The sequence below is a fragment of the Henckelia pumila genome, chromosome 4 (assembly GCF_033568475.1).
Source record: "Henckelia pumila isolate YLH828 chromosome 4, ASM3356847v2, whole genome shotgun sequence".
Lineage (NCBI taxonomy): Eukaryota > Viridiplantae > Streptophyta > Magnoliopsida > Lamiales > Gesneriaceae > Henckelia > Henckelia pumila.
In genome coordinates, this window is record NC_133123.1 from 132,765,372 (window position 1) to 132,783,929 (window position 18,558).

Consider the following 18,558-nt stretch of genomic DNA (forward strand, 5'->3'; position numbering starts at 1 on the left):
CAAATAAGACTTTAATATTTTGGTTCGGTTAGTTTATATTGAGATATAGTTTCAGTTTGCTGTTTTCCAACTTTAGTTGGATACATCCGATCCTATTCAACTTATTAGATTTTGCTGATTACTGTACATGGAGAATCTAAAAAAAATGAACAAAAAGATTTAAGAGTTCAATTTAATACTACGATTTTAGTGCTTTGGGCTGACAGTGACACGCTTTTCTAAGATTGATCATAAAATTTAAAATTTTTATTAAAAAAAATGGGTTGTGGTTGTTCGTTTGATAAAAATCGCAGTGTAACGTTATCCACACGTTTCTATATTATAAATAAATATAAAATTTATATAATAACTTATTATATACAAATAGGTATATATGCGGATATATATACATATATCCAATTTTTTTTCAGAATTATACATATCCAATTTTCACTTTTCCATGAAATGGTCCAGGAATTCTAATTTGTCTTTGTGGCAATAGTTACAAGCCCAATTAACTGGACTTCTCATGCGACACGTTGACTAACCACGCTGTGCCAAACTTGCTTGCATTAGGAAACAGATGTAGGCAATGCATTATTTATACTAGTGCATATACATTTTGAATAAATTAATCGTATGATATAATTATGTTAGAATCGTTAATGATTTATATTAGATTCAAGATAAATTAATGCTATAGTCATTTTTTAGAATTTGAAAAAAAAATATAAATGTCAATTACGATGGTTGTTTGTAAAGGATTAATAATGTAGAAGACAAGATTTTACACCAAGCAGCCGTTCATTCATATTATAATTATATAATTTTGAAATCTACGTGATCCGAGTTGCAAATATTCAAGTTTCATCTGATAAATAATATTTAAATAGAAGCCCCACAAATTATAAATGATAAAAGTATCCAATCAGATAGTCTGAAATCCTAGAATAGCATGTTTAAAAAAAATAAAAATCCTAGAATATCGCGTATAATTTATTCAATCACATCGCGTGGGGACAAAATACATATGAAATCTTCCGTTTGAAGAAGTAAACGTAGAATGACAAATATTTTATTAATATATATATATATATGTATAATGACTTCAATTATATAAAAACATTTGTAAAATTAAAAAATATTGTAATTTGATTCTCATCAATTCTTAAATCGTCAAAAATCAAAATCGTAGTTATTATTTAAAATCAGAACACTTTTTTAAACATTCATCTAAAAACAAAGTTTTAAAATTTTATCCGAACACAAAATTTAAAACAATTTAAAATAAATACAGATGTTTTAAAATATATACTTGTCGCAACCAAGTGTTTAAACCCATTATCAGACACACATATACATATATACTAATTATAATAAACAATGCAACTTCAACTAGAACATATAAAAATTAAACTTTTAAACATTATATAATACATTTTTTTAAGGAAAAAATGAGACTTGAGGAAAGCATAATATCACGCTAGCGATACTTAAAAACTATAAAATTTACACGACATTACATCATCAAAAGTACTAGGAGAATCCGAAGTTCGAGACCAAAATATTAGAGTTCTTCTACTATAGAAGGTTACACGTCCAAAACAACATTCCCAGTTTCAACATACGTTTCTTACCAGACCTAACAGCACATCCTAAAGTTCATCGTAGAAAACCCAAGGTTTCGACGATTTTTAACCTAATTTCCATCATCAGAACCTTTCAAGTAGAGGGTTTCACCCCCATCTCCGCGACCTTCAGCGGACAAATGGCTCCCCATTTCTTGCTTGCTTCCAACAGCAAGCGCGCGTCCGGTGGAAAGCAGGTTATCACTGCCACTGCTACGGCTAAAATCCGGAAAACCGACACCGAGGCTGCCAATGCCGCTTGTGGTATGGGGCTCACCCTGGAGCATGAGTCCACTGCTTCCAGCAGAGCTCATCCCAAGTTGGCTGTGCAAGGCTTGCTGTTGAAGGGAGGAATACTGCTGTTGCCCGTATAGTAGCGACGAGCGAGCGGCCATGAGAGATTGCGGCGTCATTTGTTGAGCTTGCTGGTGCTGCATGTAATGTGCACCAGGCTGCATCATCACACCAGCAGAATACTGCAAAATCAAACAAAAATGCAACTTCTTGAAAAGAATTGCAAAGAACGATTAATTCGAGCAGGGACAGGAAGCTAGCAATTCACCTGAGAGTGCATCGTCGCTGCCTGAGGTTGTGAATCCGCGATGGCGGCAAGATACATCAAGTTCCTCTGCAGTCGGGCTTGGTTCCTACAAGATAGCAAAACATGGAATCGGGCAAACGAACAATTTTGGTATTTCTCAAGCAATTCGTTCAAGTTATAAGATGATTCGTTCTAACTAAAACTTGGAGAGCAGAAGTCGAGCTTCAAAATAAACCTCTTCGGATAAAATGACACATTTCAAACGCAAAAAACAGACCAAACGCAAGTGAAGAGGGAACTTTCAAGTGTGTTAATCTGGCTTACCATGTAAACCATATTTCTAGTGCTCCTCAAACCAAATAATTTGGACTTGAGAAACAAAATAAAGAGTCTAAAGTTGGTTTACAAAAATAGGGCAAAACAACAACTTTTGATCGATCGTAAATGACCAATAAATCAGCTAGCGGTTGCTCGGAAACCACAACAATTTTTTTTTGAAATGAAATTTAGATGAATCAGAAACTACTGAATTTTTCTTTTCAAGAAAAGCAAAAGAGCACAAGTAGTGTCTGGCAAAGGCTTGTTCAGCTTGATATGCAGATCTAAATTTTTTATTAAATTTTGTAACAGTGATTTGGAAGAATAACTGCAGATTCATATTTCCTTTTTTTAACCAGACAACGCACAATCTATTTTGTGAATAGATTTTGTCACACATTCAATACAAACTGAGGTATTCAGTTCAAAAATTCATATTAATCAACGTGGAGCCACGAAAATCAATTATAACGAACATGTGCTTACAAACAACAGAATTGCCATGTGAACCTACTTGAAAAGATCATATTTTTAAAATAAGAGAGCCTAAATAAGTAAACATTCTAGTAAACATTAAAATGAAGTTAAAACATATAAAAATACCAAGAAAATTAATTAGAACAAGTACTACATCACTTACTCTGCACACTCACTCAACTTTCCAGAATTTTGGCTCTCAACTATCTTCAAAATCAGCGATTTGTTTTCATCCAGATACTGCATAAAGTTGCCAGATTAGCTTCTTCAGAAAAAAAAACGAAGAGTCAACTAAAATTTGCATGCAAATAGAAAAGTAGAAAGAACAAAGCTGATCATATTAAACCATATAAAAAGAACACGAGGAATAAATGAATATTATAAGGCTATAAACAAATCACTTTTGCAATGCTAATAACACACCATAATCGAGAAATGGTTATATTCCCAATAAGTATAATGGTTAGAAATGGGGAAAAAGCTCACCTAGACTACCAAAAGCTCAAAATGAAAACTCCCATAGGAGAACAAGACATGGTTATAATTACAAGAAAGGAATATGCACGTAAAATCACTGTGTAGGGTTTGTCAAAGGAATATCAATCAAGAACAAAGCAAAAGGACAAAAGATGAACAAAAAGAATTCCTCTCAAATCTTTCTCCCAAACACCAAATCAAAACCCAAAAATTGCATCAAAAGATACCATCTTTTTAGCCAGATTTGTTATACCCTATGAGGAGGGGGTTCACAAAGGTTTATGGCAAAAGAGCAAACCCTATCAATACACACTGTTGACGGTAGAGGAACCATAAACCCCAGAATGAAAATGGCACAACAAAAAAACAAGAACTTGGAGATGGAATGGTTTATATCATGAACATCAAACCCAAAAAAAAGATAACAAATTTAATTCCAGCTAGCAAGACAGTACAAGCAATCAAACACCAATCCCTATCAGAAAACACCCACAAGAATATAACAGCTGCCATATGGTATTGACTGATCAAGAAGAAACAGACCCCATGAAGCTAGAAAAGACACGATTCATCAAAAAAAAATTCTGCTCCAAAGTTAGTCAGAAATACCAAACAAAGCAGATTTTTTGCAGAAATGCCAAAAGTGAAAAAGAAAGAGCAGAAACCACAGAGAAAGATCAGAGGAAATGGAGGGGAGGAAGAAAGGAAAAATGCAAAAGAAAACCTGTTGAATATGATCAGTAGTGACGTTGCTGGGGTAATAGGCTGCCATCATGGGATGCATCTGCATCAGGTGCTGCTGCATACCCTCTCTCTTTATAATCAATCACCCCCACCGCTAAAATAACACCAAATAAATAAATAATATAAATATAAATAAATAAACAAACAATCAGTACTCTTCACACACTGTAAATTTATATATATATCCTTCTGCAAAGTTTGACCATGAAAAATATGCGTCAACAAGAAAGAAAGGAAAAAAAAAAAAAAAAAAGAGACGGCCCGGCCCCTCCAGTTATTTGGGTTTATTATCCGTTTTCTCTCAAGAAAACTTCACTTGTAGTTGAATAGGAACATGGTTTCAAGTAACAAAAGGAGGGCAGGGCAGGGCAGGGCAGGGCAGGGCTGGGCTGGCTGTTGAGCAAATCCATCATTGTACAAAGACACTGTTTAATATTATCATCGGTGTGTGTGTGAAATGTGTGGAGACTGTACTGTTTTAGCTACTTGCGCAGATAATTGCATTGTAGTACGTGAAAAATAAGGACAAAAGATGAAAAAAAGAAAGAAAGAAAGAAACCCTTTTTATTTTATTTTTTTTAATAATTTTCACAAGAGAGAGTGTGATGGTGAAAAAGAATCTGCAAAAGAAAGAGACAGAGGTTGCAGCAGCTGCAGAGGCATTATTATAAGCAAGTAATGAGCAAGAAAAAAAAGAGGTTTTACTTTGGGGTTTGGTCTGCTGCCGTGGCTTGGTCACGTGATGAGGTGATGTACTAGACACACTCCGATTTATATATATATATATATATATATATATATATATATATATATTCAATTTCGGCCAAATTTGGAGATTTATTCCAATTACAGTGTTTTTTCGTTTGCTTGACTGCAAAATATACTTCAAAATAAATAGACTATAATTTCCCATCAAGGAATATATGTTGAAAATTTTTTATTCTAAAAATAAAAAATCTTTAATCTCACATCAAGGAATATATATTGAAAATTTTTTATCATGTCCGTGTAAATTAACAACTACATAATAACAAAGTAGTATAGAAAGCCAATTTCACATTGTACAACAAAAAGATGTATTATTTCAAATAAGCTCTAAATATTATGATATTATATATATTCAAGAACATGATTTTTTTTATCCATTAATTTTTCAAAATTTAATTTCTGTACATCAATTTTTTTTTAGTCAATTTTGTTCTAATTCTAACAAGCCAATTTGATAAGCCGCCATTTTTTAAAATCACGTAATCATTTTTTAATGTCACGATTTCGTATTTTTTTCGGACGATCCAAGCAATAAATCGTCATGATGAGGATATTGGACCTTTGTTATTTAAGAATTACGTTTTATGTTTCGAATTCAAATTTCTTATCCTTGAACTATATACGTTGTTCGGTGAATGGAGCAGCTCATCGGCTAGTTAATAAAGTCTCAAGTTATGGATCTAGTTTAGAATGAGTTGATTTTATTTTACCTTTGTGGTTTGTTTGTATTGTAGATCATGACATTCGAAATGAGTAGTTATAAATGTTTTATTTAAAACCAAAATTTAATAAACTAAAACTAAAAATTAACAAATTAATAAAAGAATTATTTTCCCCGTTATATTATAATCCCTTGAATCAATTAACTTGTAGTAAAGAAAAAATTATGTAGATTATTATTATTATTATTAATATATTAGCTGAATAATATAATAATAATATAATAGGGGCGGGGAACACAAATAACCACGTAAAAGACATGCAACAGCCTTTGGGTCTTGAGCCGCCCCCACCTCGGTCCTCACACCTACGATTGGTCACTCACTCTCCCATGACGTCATTACCCTTTTAGACCTTCAAGGATCACCCACGCGCCTCATCCTCGCCGTTCAATCGACACACTCATCATCTAATCATTCGTGTCTCCCACGCGCTAATTTTTGACGTGGTACTCGCTTCTCGGGTCCGTGACTCGTAGCCCAAAGCGATGGGGAAGGGGGGATTTTCTGCTGGGCTGACCCGCATCCGATCTTCTATCTCAAACAGAAACCATAAACAGTGCTTCATTTTTATTTTTAGTATTATTTGAAATTCACAAAATAAAATAAAATTTATTTATTATACTTCTTTTTTTCTTTTCTTTTTTTTATCGACGTTACGATTTTCTGAGAACAATCGAATTAACTAGCCAAATCTTATTGCAACTTGGATCTCCTCGGGTTGGTGTCGAAGTTTTTTTCTTGAATTTTTGTTATAATATGGTTAATTGTGAGATTTAATGTTCGTCGGGTTTTGAAACCTGGATGATGATGGTGAAGTGAGTATCGACATATCTTCGTTCGTACGTGTGTTTTAAGCTTCTCGAGATTAAACTATAGGTTAATTTGCGATATTTTTTATTCGTAACAATATTGATATTTTACATGACGGCAAAACAAATTAAGATTGGATCATTAATAATTCAATGGAATGTATATATTATGGCACATTTTGGTTCGATGATAAGATAAATAATACTTGGATAAGTAATATAATGTAACATAAAATAAATATAAAATGATAGTTAATTTAGTATTTGATTTGATTGATAGATTATGTTTTATTTTATTTGATTGATTGAATTTTATATTAAAAATATAAATTATCATTTTGTCCTTTTAAAAATAAATAAAATATGAATAATATTATTTATAAGTGTAATATAGTAATTTAAATATAATGATTTGATTGATGTAAGATAAATAATTAATGATTTGATTGATGTAAAATAAATAATTAATAGATTGATAAATCATAGGACTAAAAATAACGCGAGATTGGATATGATAAGTTGCAGGCACCGTTTAGTTTGAGTGATAGAATAAGTAATCTATAGATAAACAATATAATGTAAATTAAAAATAAATAAGAAAAAATAGTTAATACATTATTTGATTTGATGTATAGATTATAATTTATTTGATTTAATTGATGTAAAATTATTAATTAATAAATAGATAAATAATATGACGAAAATAAGGCAAAATTGATTGGAATAAGTTATATATAGATTAATAATACATCAAACCAAAACAAACAATGTCATATTAAATACTAAACCAAACAGTGTCATATTAAGTACTAATTATACTTGTACCAACCGGTACCATAATAATAAAGCTTTGTTAGGGATAGTGATATTATTTGATCAGATTCATTCAAATTTTATAATGGAACGCATTTCGATTATACACACAAGAACCCTAGTACAAATCATGGTGTCCAATCGAAAGGGGAAAAGTTTGGTTGGAATATAACTAATATAATTAATACTAGAGGAGGGATCAATTCTTCAAAATTCAAGTGCATATTTGTCTCCTAAATAACAATATGTCCACTCCACCAATGCCTAATATAATATAATTGTAATAGCCCTTAAGGGTGTGTCCAAATTGATGGAGTAGGTGAACTCTTGACCAGAGGTCAGGAGTTCGATTCTCCCTACCAACATTTTCTTGGCTAGTGTGGTTTACCTGATTAACCTAGTTTGCAGGCTATTGTGTTAGTCCGATGGTTTACCCAGTACACACCGAAGGTAGCGGCTGCGGATTCCCACGTCACAAAAAAATATAATTGTAATAAATTTTTTATGTACGTGTTTGTATATGTATATAGGCATGTATATATGTATGTATGTATGTATATACGTATGTATAGGTGTTAAAATCTATCTTAGCTAGCTCATCACCTTGATTTCGTCATTTGGGCTAAATATTGAGGAATATATAACTAAATGTTAATTGGGTAGGGTTCTTGTGATGAGTGAGACATAATAATCTGACTCATATTTATAATAAAATTTGACTCATATTTATAATAAAAACAATAATTTTAGTACAGAAAATTATATTTTTCATGAAATTAATGAAGTCATTCGTCTTAAAAAATTGACAATTGTAAGACCGTCTAATATAGTAATATGACATTTTGTCATTTTAATTTTCTCAAGTTTTTGTTTGTTCAAAACATTTATTATATAAATCTCCGTTCAAATCCAAACACATGATATATGCTATTTTCCTCGTGATCGTTTTCCAAGATAAAACTCGAATCACAAGTTATTCTCACTCTAAATATTATTTAATCAATTCAAAGGAAAAAGTATTCGAGTATATAGTATGAATAATTGAATCATACTTAATCAAGTTTCATGTCCTTAATTAATCTGATCAAATTTGTAAAAGTGCATATAATTGAAATATATATATATATATACGTGAGTACTGTATATGCATGGCATCACATGGTGGATAGGCCCCTACTCATGATAAAAATCAGAGGTACGATACTGAAAGGAATCCTGGAAGCCCTAAAACTTTCCTTCCAACTCATTAACTACATTTGTTGTTTTCCACGAAAATAAAAAAGTTGTAATAATCGAAATATAAATTAATTATTTGGTCAAATTAATTAATTAATTATAGGTTCGGTCAAAGTAGGAGAACATGATCTTGCATGGGCGTTGGGTGGTATTGATAGCAACGTTACTGAATCACTGAGACAAAGTAGAAACCCTTTGTTTGGATTCCGCATATAGAAGATATACAAATGCACAAAGATAGCTGTAATTATTGTGTCATATACACACACATATATACATGAATATATATGGGTATTTTTTCAACGATCACTTATCTTGTGATACGGTTTTATGGATCTTTTATTCGTGAAACCGATTATTCATACTCATATTTATAATAAAAATTTATATTTTTGATATAATAATAATAATTTTTCGTGAATCACTCAAATAAGATATTTGTCTCGATTGAGTTTTAGTATTTTTCCAACACAATTTTTTTTTCTCCAAATTTTATGTTCTCATATCTCATTTTAAAAATTAATGTTTTTTTTAAAATATATATATAGTTCAGTTTTGCCATTTAATAATATATTTTATTTTTACAGATATATTTTATGTAAATAAGGTTCCGTTTGGACATATAATTATAAAAACTTTTTTTAAAAAAACTTTTTATAAAATATTTTAATTTTTTTAAAAATAAATATGTGTTCGTACAACTATTTTATAAAAATATTTTTATATTTCCCTTAAAATTAATATTCATTTTTAACTTTCATACCATTCTAAAAATGTCTAAAAACACATCTTGGGTGTTCTTTAAAAACTATACTTGAAAAAAACATTTTAAAAATATTTTTCAAAAACATTTCAAAAATTATTATCCAAAAACATATTTTAAATTTTTTTACTTATAAAATACTAAAAACGATTTTAATTAAAGTACATATCCAAACGGACCTAAGTCTTAAAAATGAATAAATTACATCTTAATTAATCTTAGGATAAAAAAATATGAACCTAAGTACATGTCCAAACGAACCTAAGTTTAATCTAGAAATGGATATACGTCCTCACACGTGCTATTAATAAAAAAATTTTGGACCTCATAGATATTATAAACATTCACTATTAGATCGATGTACTATGATGATAATAATTCAAATTAGAATTTCATTTTCCTGGACAAATGAAAATCATTTTTTGAATCAATTAAATATTAATGAAGAAAATATATATGTTTGTTTGTAACCTCTGCTCTTCCGATGATTCTCTTGTTTAAAAAAAAATGCAAGTCTACATATTTTGGATGTAAGACATATTTTTTCAAAAAAATTAAGAAATTACCGGAATAAATTGGAAACTTTTATATGCGATAAAAGAATTCATTCGATGAATCGCTACAATTTAAATTTATATGAGAAAGTTTATCTATGTTTTAGAAAAAACGAACGAGCCATTGTTTCAACACGAATTTTTACAACATTTTCGTCTTTTTTAAAAAAAAAAATTGAGTCATGGTCTATAATTAATATTCGAATCATGTCAAGAAAAAGGTTGGTGGTGCTCCCGTCTATCCTAGCATGAAGGGTTTTTAGGGTGCCTTATCTTACATTTTTCATTTTGTTTCTTTGTGTTCGGCTTGTACGTCCTTTCCTCCATCTTTTCCACTTATTTCTTGTACTACATATATCCCACCAAAATTATTAGTTCTTTTACAACTTTCATCAATCAACTTTAATAATTATATTTGTGAGTCATATGAAAATTGAATATATATTATTTTAGTTTTCAATAACCCAAAACAATTACGATTGCATATATGTAATATGGAAACATATTTATGTGGCGTCATGGTATTATTTTGAGGGAAAATAAGAAAAAAGATCACCTAGGTTTGAATAATATTTATGTTTTAGTCTTGTAAGTATTTACATTTGGATTTTTTTTAGATTTTTTTGCCATAATGTTAACGTGACATTATAAAAAACTAGCGCAACGTCATAAAACACTAGTACATTTCTAATGTTTCATTGTTATTCCATAAATGTACGTACGAAAAGTTGAAAAATAACTCGACTTATATCGAACCAAAACATAAATTTCAAAACTTTTTTGAAACATATATACGTCAAAATTTAGAAGACCATTTTGGTTATTATTCTTTTACTTAGATGTACCCCTACATATATCCCATTTCACATACACATATATAAACTAACTCTCTTTATAACCTTAATAAATAACAATGTAATTTGGTTATTATGATACATTTAGCCATAGTTTACAATTAATAAACATAAACTTCTTATATGTAACAATTTTTTTTAAATCATCCATGATATATATTATACTACACATCCATATCAGTTAGTCATCGCACGAATCAAAACGGTAAACATGTAAAAGATGCATGTAAATGTAGGCGGTATCAATTTAAATCATGATTTGGAACAAAAAGACAAGATGGTATTTAAACAAGAATATTGTACGTGTTCCCTTGAATTTATATATAACTTCATGTTATCGATCGATATGTACAAATTAAACAATTATATGTGCAAAAATGAAAAATAAAATCATTTAATTAATTTGAATAAATGAAGGGTCCATGGACATGTATTATGGAGTACCAAACTTATGTTTGATGTAGAATAGACGTGTGAATTTATGATTAAACCACATTGAGAAGGGTGCCTAGCTAGCTAAGATTATAAATATATTTATATATAAATATTATATGAATGAGAGAATGGGAATACATACATACATATCCAAGATGACAGCTCATAACTATGTGACAATTAAAGTTCACATGTCCAAAATTCAATTGTTTCAAAAAACGTATATCAAAAGCCCCTTTCTATTCTCGTGCATGATAGGGATGTGACCTCCATTTTGTTTCAAAAAATCAATTAATTTCGATATAAAATTCAAGTACTAATTTTGCAGCTTTATATATATTTTGTCAAAGCACAACTGTATTTTACATGTGACTCCGTCAAAGGGGACAATATATAGTACCCTAGTCATCACACAAAGTATTCGTTTTGACTTCATCATTACTTTCGCATAGGCCTATAGCTAGCCCTCGATTTATATAAATACCCAATAAATAAATAAAAACTAAATAAATTTGATTTCTAATTTAGGGGTATAATAAATTATATATAATTCATAATTATCTGCGTGTATTTTTGCCATTTTTCTCGATATTCCTCTCTCAAACCCGACGATTTTGTCGCCAATCTGATCAGCCTGCTTCATCGAGTTGAAGGCATGATCGTCGGATTCTTAGAGAAATTTCCGAAGAAATGCACAATTAATTAAAGGTTAGACTTGTTGCTTATATATATATATATATATATATGATGAGATACATACATTGTAAAAGTTGAGAGATATAAATGCACCAGTTATATTTAAGGACGTAAATCTTTTTATAATTTCGATCCAAACGTGTATTCCGATCTAATGTGTACATGTAACATTTTTTTTATATAAATCAGATCGTAAACCGTCCACATCAAAAAAAATGTAAATATCATTTTTCATTTTTAATCAATTTAACGCTTAGGATCGTTTTTCTTCAATATGTTTAAAGATGCAAAAAATAAAAAGAACACCATCACAATTCAGCACTCCATTATTATTATTATTTTTTTCGTTTTGTAGAATATGTGCTTTCTTTCTTTTCACATATATCATATATATTTATTTACTACTATTAAAATTATATAAAGTTAATTCTCATCATGTCCTAATTAAAGATCGATGATGCTCCGACGACTCTAGCTATTTGCTGTCGCACACACATTTTTTCAGAAACAACAAATTAAATTCGAAACAAATCAAACATTTGAAAGAATTGAGTTACGTACGATAAAATCAAAACTGAAAGACATTGCGTCAGTTAACAAGCTAGCTAGAGATACAAAATTGATAATTTGATATGTATATGGAACTAATTTTATATAAAAATATTAGCAGACAATTAATTAAATAAAGCAGCAGGTGAGAACTTCTGAACGAACCCCAGCAAGGCAGCAAATAGCAAATTAACCATATTTCACCAAAATAATATTTTTGATTTAATGAAATTATTTTTCGAAATATAATAATTAAAATAAAATTTGATAATACATAAAAATTAATAAAAGAGAAAATTACAATTTTGTTCCAATATTATATATATATATATGTGTGTGTGTGTGTCGTTTGTGATTTTGATCGCATATGTTCAATTTTTAGTTCGGATATATATGATATCTGTTGAAGTATGCTTCTATCAGATTGAATGGGAATAGATAAGAGATCGGATCGAATAGTACAAATCAGATGAGCTCGGTGATCAGATGAGTTAATGGCCAGATCGAATATTGGAATCAGATCGATTTTATGGTCAGATGAGTTTTCGGATGAGTTCATGCAGATAGATTGCCCGAGTATTGTGACTTGGTTAGAAGTCAGATGGAGTTTCCGTAAAGCGGGAAGCTTGCAGGCAGATCGATGCAGATCGAAATACGAGGGCAGATCAAACTAATGAATGAAGGCTTATCGGGCTGGACCAGGTTGACTTTATATTTGGGTCGTAAGTTACTGTTGACCTAAAGCCCAAGATGAAAGTCGGTCTAATTCTTTATATAATCAAATGGAAGCTGGCCGCAACGAGAATAACAGAAAATCAAAATTCTTCAGAATATATTGAGAGAGAAGAAGGAGAGATTTCGGAGGATAAAACTAAGCGTAGATTGTTACGAGAAGATTCAAGTATTAATAGCTTGAATCGTGTCTGTATCTAGCTTGATAGTTTGTCTGAGTCCATCTCTGTAATAAGCTATGTTCTTGAGCTTGGGTTGTTCAGACGGGTGGGCATAATTTGGTTAAAACCGAAAAAACAGACCGAACCAAAAAATTTGGTTTATTTGGTTCGGTTTTTTCGGTTTTCCGGCCGATTTCGGTTTTATATATTAATGAATTCGGTTATCCGGTTCGATTTACGGTTTTAGCTTCTCAAATAACCGTAAAATTGAACCGACCATATTATACTTAAAATAGGGTATTTATGTATATTGGGCCATATATTTGGGCCTATAAACATCACTTTTCTTATCGAGCCGCGTAATAGTTTAATTGTATTAGGCTGCGTTTACTTGCCTTGATAAATGAAGGATAGCACAATTAATATCAATTAATCCTATGTTTACTTGCAAAATTAAAAATTGGTAGAAATCTCTGGGCCCGTTAATAATAGAATAAAGAGATGATTTTTAGTCCTAAATTTTTAATGAGATTATAAATATTATGAGATGAAAGAAGAAACAAAAATCAATAATGCCCTTCTCTTTATCTTCCACCTTCTTTGCCGACTTCTTCCCCTTTCTTTCACCCACTTCGTCAATTCTCAATCTCTCTGATTCTTCCCCTCCGATTTTCCCTCTACTTTTCCCGCTTCTTCAATTCTTAATATCCCGCTTCTTCCCTCCAATTTGCCGCCTAATTTACCCTAATTTATAGAATATATTTCATCTCCAAGGTCAGATGGTGCCTACATTTTCCACTACGAAATTTTTAATCAACCAAAGCTCGCAAGGTATGATTGTTCTAAATGGAATTTTCTTCTTGTGTCTTCATGCGTAAAGTATTTCATTTTTTTTTGTTTCTTTTTGTACTTTCTTCCCCAGCTTTCATGAGTATTTTTCTATTTTCTTTTTTTTTTTTACTTTCTTGCTTATTTTTTGACTTTCGTTCTTTTTTATTTGATATATAAATTATTGTTATAAATTTTTTTAATTTTTGGGGTAATATCGTTTATTATGGGTGTGCTTCGATAGATGGATAACAAAGAGCTATTGTCTCTGATCGTCATGACACTACAAGAAATTATCTCCAGCTGCATTATATTTTTTAATGCTGCCATTGCTGCTCATAAAGAACTTACTCGACGACGCAATCATAGAATCATTTGAAGGATTGTGAGATATAATATGGCAGATAGATTACCTGGACAAATCTCACATCTTCGGAGGATTGTTGATATTGGAAATGTTGAATATGTAAACAATTTGAGAATGAGTAGGAATGCTTTTGCTCGTCTTTGTTATTTGGTAGAGCATGTGGGGGGTTTGACCGATTCTAAATACGTTAGTGTACAAGAAAAGATGGCTATTTTTTTAGCAATTCTAGGACATCACAAAAAGAATCGTATTATTGGACATGACTATTTGCGCAGTGGAAACACCGTTAGTAAAAATTTTCATGATGTATTATCATCCATACTTAAGTTGCATCACATCCTTCTTGCCGAACCAGTGCCCGTAGCAATTGACAGTACCAATGAAAGGTGGAATATTTTAAGGTACTACTTCATTGATAAAATTATTCAGTAAATTTTTTTTAAGGTATATTAAAAATTATGCTATTTAAAATTAACCAACCTCTTAATTGTTTTAGGGTTGTCTTGGTGCGTTAGATGGGACACACATCAACGTTCATTTATGCCAAAGTAAAAAGGCTAGGTATAGAACAAGAAAAGGTCTTATGACTGTTAACGTGTTAGGTGTTTGCGATCGTGACATGAAATTTGTGTATGTTTTGTCGGGATGGGAAGGTTCAGCCGCTGATTCTAGGGTATTGCGTGACGCATTAACTAGGCCAAATGGGTTGAAGGTTCCGAGAGGTATTTCATTAACTAATACAAACTGCTCTTACATTATTTAAATTCAATTTTTCTCATTCAAATTTATTGATCATATCTTTACACATGATAACAGGTTGTTATTACTTATGCGACAATGGGTATGCCAATGCAGAGGGTTTTTTAACACCATATAAGAAAGTCCGCTATCATTTGAAATCTTGGGGAAGTGGAGCATCATCACCACAGAACTATAAAGAATATTTCAACATGAAGCATTCCTCTGCACGTAATGTAATCGAAAGGACATTTGGGTTACCAAAGAAATGGTGGGCAATACTAAGAAGCCCTTCTTTTTACAGTATTAAGGTCCAAAACAGGATGATTTTGGCATGTGCTTTGCTACATAATTTCATACGGTCAGAAATGCCTGTGGATTCCCTTGAGGATTTATTGGAAGAAGAGACCATAAATAGTGATGACGATGAACCCAATGGTTATATCAATAACGTAGAGTCCTCGTCGCAGTGGAAAAGTTGGAGAGATAATTTAGCTACATCAATGTATCATGAGTGGAGGAGTGTACATTAAATTTTTTTTTTCATTGGCATTGGATTCGTTTTCTTTGCATTTTATGATATTCACATGACATTAGTATTTTATGTTATATTATTATTTGGAATAATTGTGTAACTAATTAGATTCTTGTTACTATTTTATTTCTACAACATATTTTTTATGTCGATTGTTATAGGTATGCAAGGTTTAAGCAGTGCTTGTGAAGAAATGAAGGGTAAAAAGAATGAAAAAAGTAGGAGAATATGGAGTCTAAAAGAGGAGGAGGCACTTCTTTCAGCATTAAAAGATCTTGCACATAAAGGATGGAAAAGTGACAATGGATTTCGTAGTGGTTATTTGATTGTGCTTGAGGATTCAATGAAAAAAGCTTTTTCGGAGACAGATATACGTGGCACGCCGCATATCAACTCCAAAATTCATGTTTGGAAAAAGAATTATGGCACTTTGTTCACTATACTTTCCACTAGCGGCATAGGTTGGAATGAGACTGATAAGATGATAGATGCACCAGATGATGATTGGGAGGCAATTGTGAAGGTTTAAGTTATAATTATGTATGATAATTTATGTTATGCATATCATGTTTCTAATTCTTGACTTTTTATAGAATGATCCAAATGCACGATGTATGAGGAATAAGTCATGGCCATATTATGATGACTGGTGTGAGATATTTGAAAAAGATCGTGCAAACGGTCACAATGCTGAAGGATTAATTGATGCAGTGCAGAATATTTTCGATCAAACTCGACCAAACAATGAGAAGGATGATATAGAGCTTGAAGATATTTTGCGTTCAGATTTTGAAGATATCAAGTCAAACTCGTCAATCAAGCATATTGGTGGGTCTTTTGAGAAGAAAAATTCAAAAAAGAGGAAAACTGTTGACAACAGTGAAAATCTAATTGAGGTAATGAAGCAGTTGCTGACAAGACAGATTCTAGACTTGGGGAAATTACTAAATGTCTTACTGCTGTATTTGATGTTACCACTGCTACTAATGACGTTTTTGAGGCATTGGATGGTTTTGCATGGTTGACAATAGAGGCCAAGGTTTTAGTGGCAAAAAAATTGGTGAACAATCCACAAGAGTTGAAACTTTTCTTCAAGCTTCCTGATGATGCAAAGGCCATTTTGGTTAAGATGATGTTGTCATGAAAGAATAGTGAAACAACATCCGTTCTAATAGTTTTAGATATATTATTTTGCATATTTCTTTAAAACTTTTTGATGTTGTTTTTTATTGTTGGTTTTTTTAAAAGAATAATTACTTTTGTTTTGAGTATTTATTTACATCATATTTTGATGCACTTCGTTTGTTCAAATTTTGAATGCATGTCCTCATAATTTTCTTGAAATACACTATATCATTCATTTAATTACCGTAGTGATGAGAAATAATTTATATGTGAACAAATAATAAATTTTAAATTTTAATCATATTCACAATTCTAATCTTAGGCTAGAAACCAAACATATGATTATTATGATAGCTAAAGGGTGAAATCGTAATTTGTTCTTAAGTATAATTTCAATCCCAAAATTAATCAATCCAAGTAAACATATTATTATTTATCCATAACCACTCTCTATCCTATCAAATTATCTTAATAATCATACTTTAATCTATCATTAGCCAATCCTATCATTCAAATGGAAGCTGGCCGCAACGAGAATAACAGAAAATCAAAATTCTTCAGAATATATTGAGAGAGAAGAAGGAGAGATTTTGGAGGAGAAAACTAAGCGTAGATTGTGACGGAAAGATTCAAGTATCAATAGCTTGAATCGTGTCTGTATCTAGCTTGATAGTTTGTCTGAGTCCATCTCTGTAATAAGCTCTGTTCTTGAGCTTGGGTTGTTCAGACGGGTGGGCATAATTTGGTTAAAACCGAAAAAACCGACCGAACCAAAAAATTCGATTTATTTGGTTCGGTTTTTTCGGTTTTTCGGCCGATTTCGATTTTATATATTAATGAATTCGGTTATCCGGTTCGGTTTACGGTTTTAGCTTCTCAAATAACCGTAAAACCGAACCGGCCGTATTATACTTAAAATAGGGTATTTATGTATATTGGGCCATATAGTTGGGCCTATAAACATCACTTTTCTTTTCGAGCCGCGTAATAGTTTAATTGTATTAGGGATTAACTCATCCGCTGTGGCTTTCTTCTTTACAAGTATTCGCTTTCTTCCTTAGTCCTTACCAGTAAGCGATAAGTTCTTCATTATCTTCTTCAATCTTCATTGCCACATTTGTGCAGGTACTTCAATCAACGATTTGCACTTTATCTTTTTCGTTTGTGGATTAATTATTTTATATTAATTAGTTTGTCCATTCTTTGTTATTTTATAAAAAAATTTCTAATCGGCAAATACTTTAAAGTAGTCTAGATTTATGAATCATGATTGAAAGCTTCATTATATTATTATATTCATTGAAGCAATTTGTTTGCACTTTTTTGTAGAATACACGTGCTATTTTTTTCCTTCATTTTATTACAACAAATTTTTATTTTTTTAACAGATGGCGGAAAAGGAAGGCGTGATCGATGAAAGCAAAGGTTCAAATGATAACACACCTAATTCTTCATCTGCAGATTCGGTTGGTGTTGAGAGAAAGCAAAAATCTGTAAGAAGTAGATCTACAGTCTGGGAACATTTTGAGAAATTTGATGATCCTTGTAATGGAATATTTATTGCTTTTCTTCACAATAATATATTTTTGAAGATGACGATGGGAAAGATGTTAGCCATTAGTTGCTGTAACTGTAAGTTTACATTTTTAATTTGTTGTATTCATAATCAATTGTTGACTGTAAATTTTTTTTCAAAACAGGTTTTTGGA

The 18,558-nt window shown here is 31.0% G+C and overlaps 1 protein-coding gene and 1 pseudogene across 1 annotated transcript; one reads left to right on the forward strand and one right to left on the reverse strand.

Moving 5' to 3' along the window:
* Nucleotides 1-1,384: 1,384 nt before the first annotated feature.
* On the reverse strand, nucleotides 1,385-4,778 carry LOC140866891 (GRF-interacting factor 1). The gene is made up of 4 exons (XM_073271954.1): nucleotides 4,145-4,778; nucleotides 3,107-3,183; nucleotides 2,170-2,254; nucleotides 1,385-2,083 (listed from the first exon to the last, which is right to left on the reverse strand). The coding sequence occupies exons 1-4, from the start codon at nucleotides 4,223-4,225 to the stop codon at nucleotides 1,679-1,681; spliced, it is 648 nt and encodes a 215-aa protein (XP_073128055.1). The 5' UTR covers nucleotides 4,226-4,778; the 3' UTR covers nucleotides 1,385-1,678.
* Nucleotides 4,779-14,481: 9,703 nt separating this feature from the next.
* Nucleotides 14,482-16,868, forward strand: LOC140861775 (uncharacterized; annotated as a pseudogene).
* Nucleotides 16,869-18,558: the final 1,690 nt, after the last annotated feature.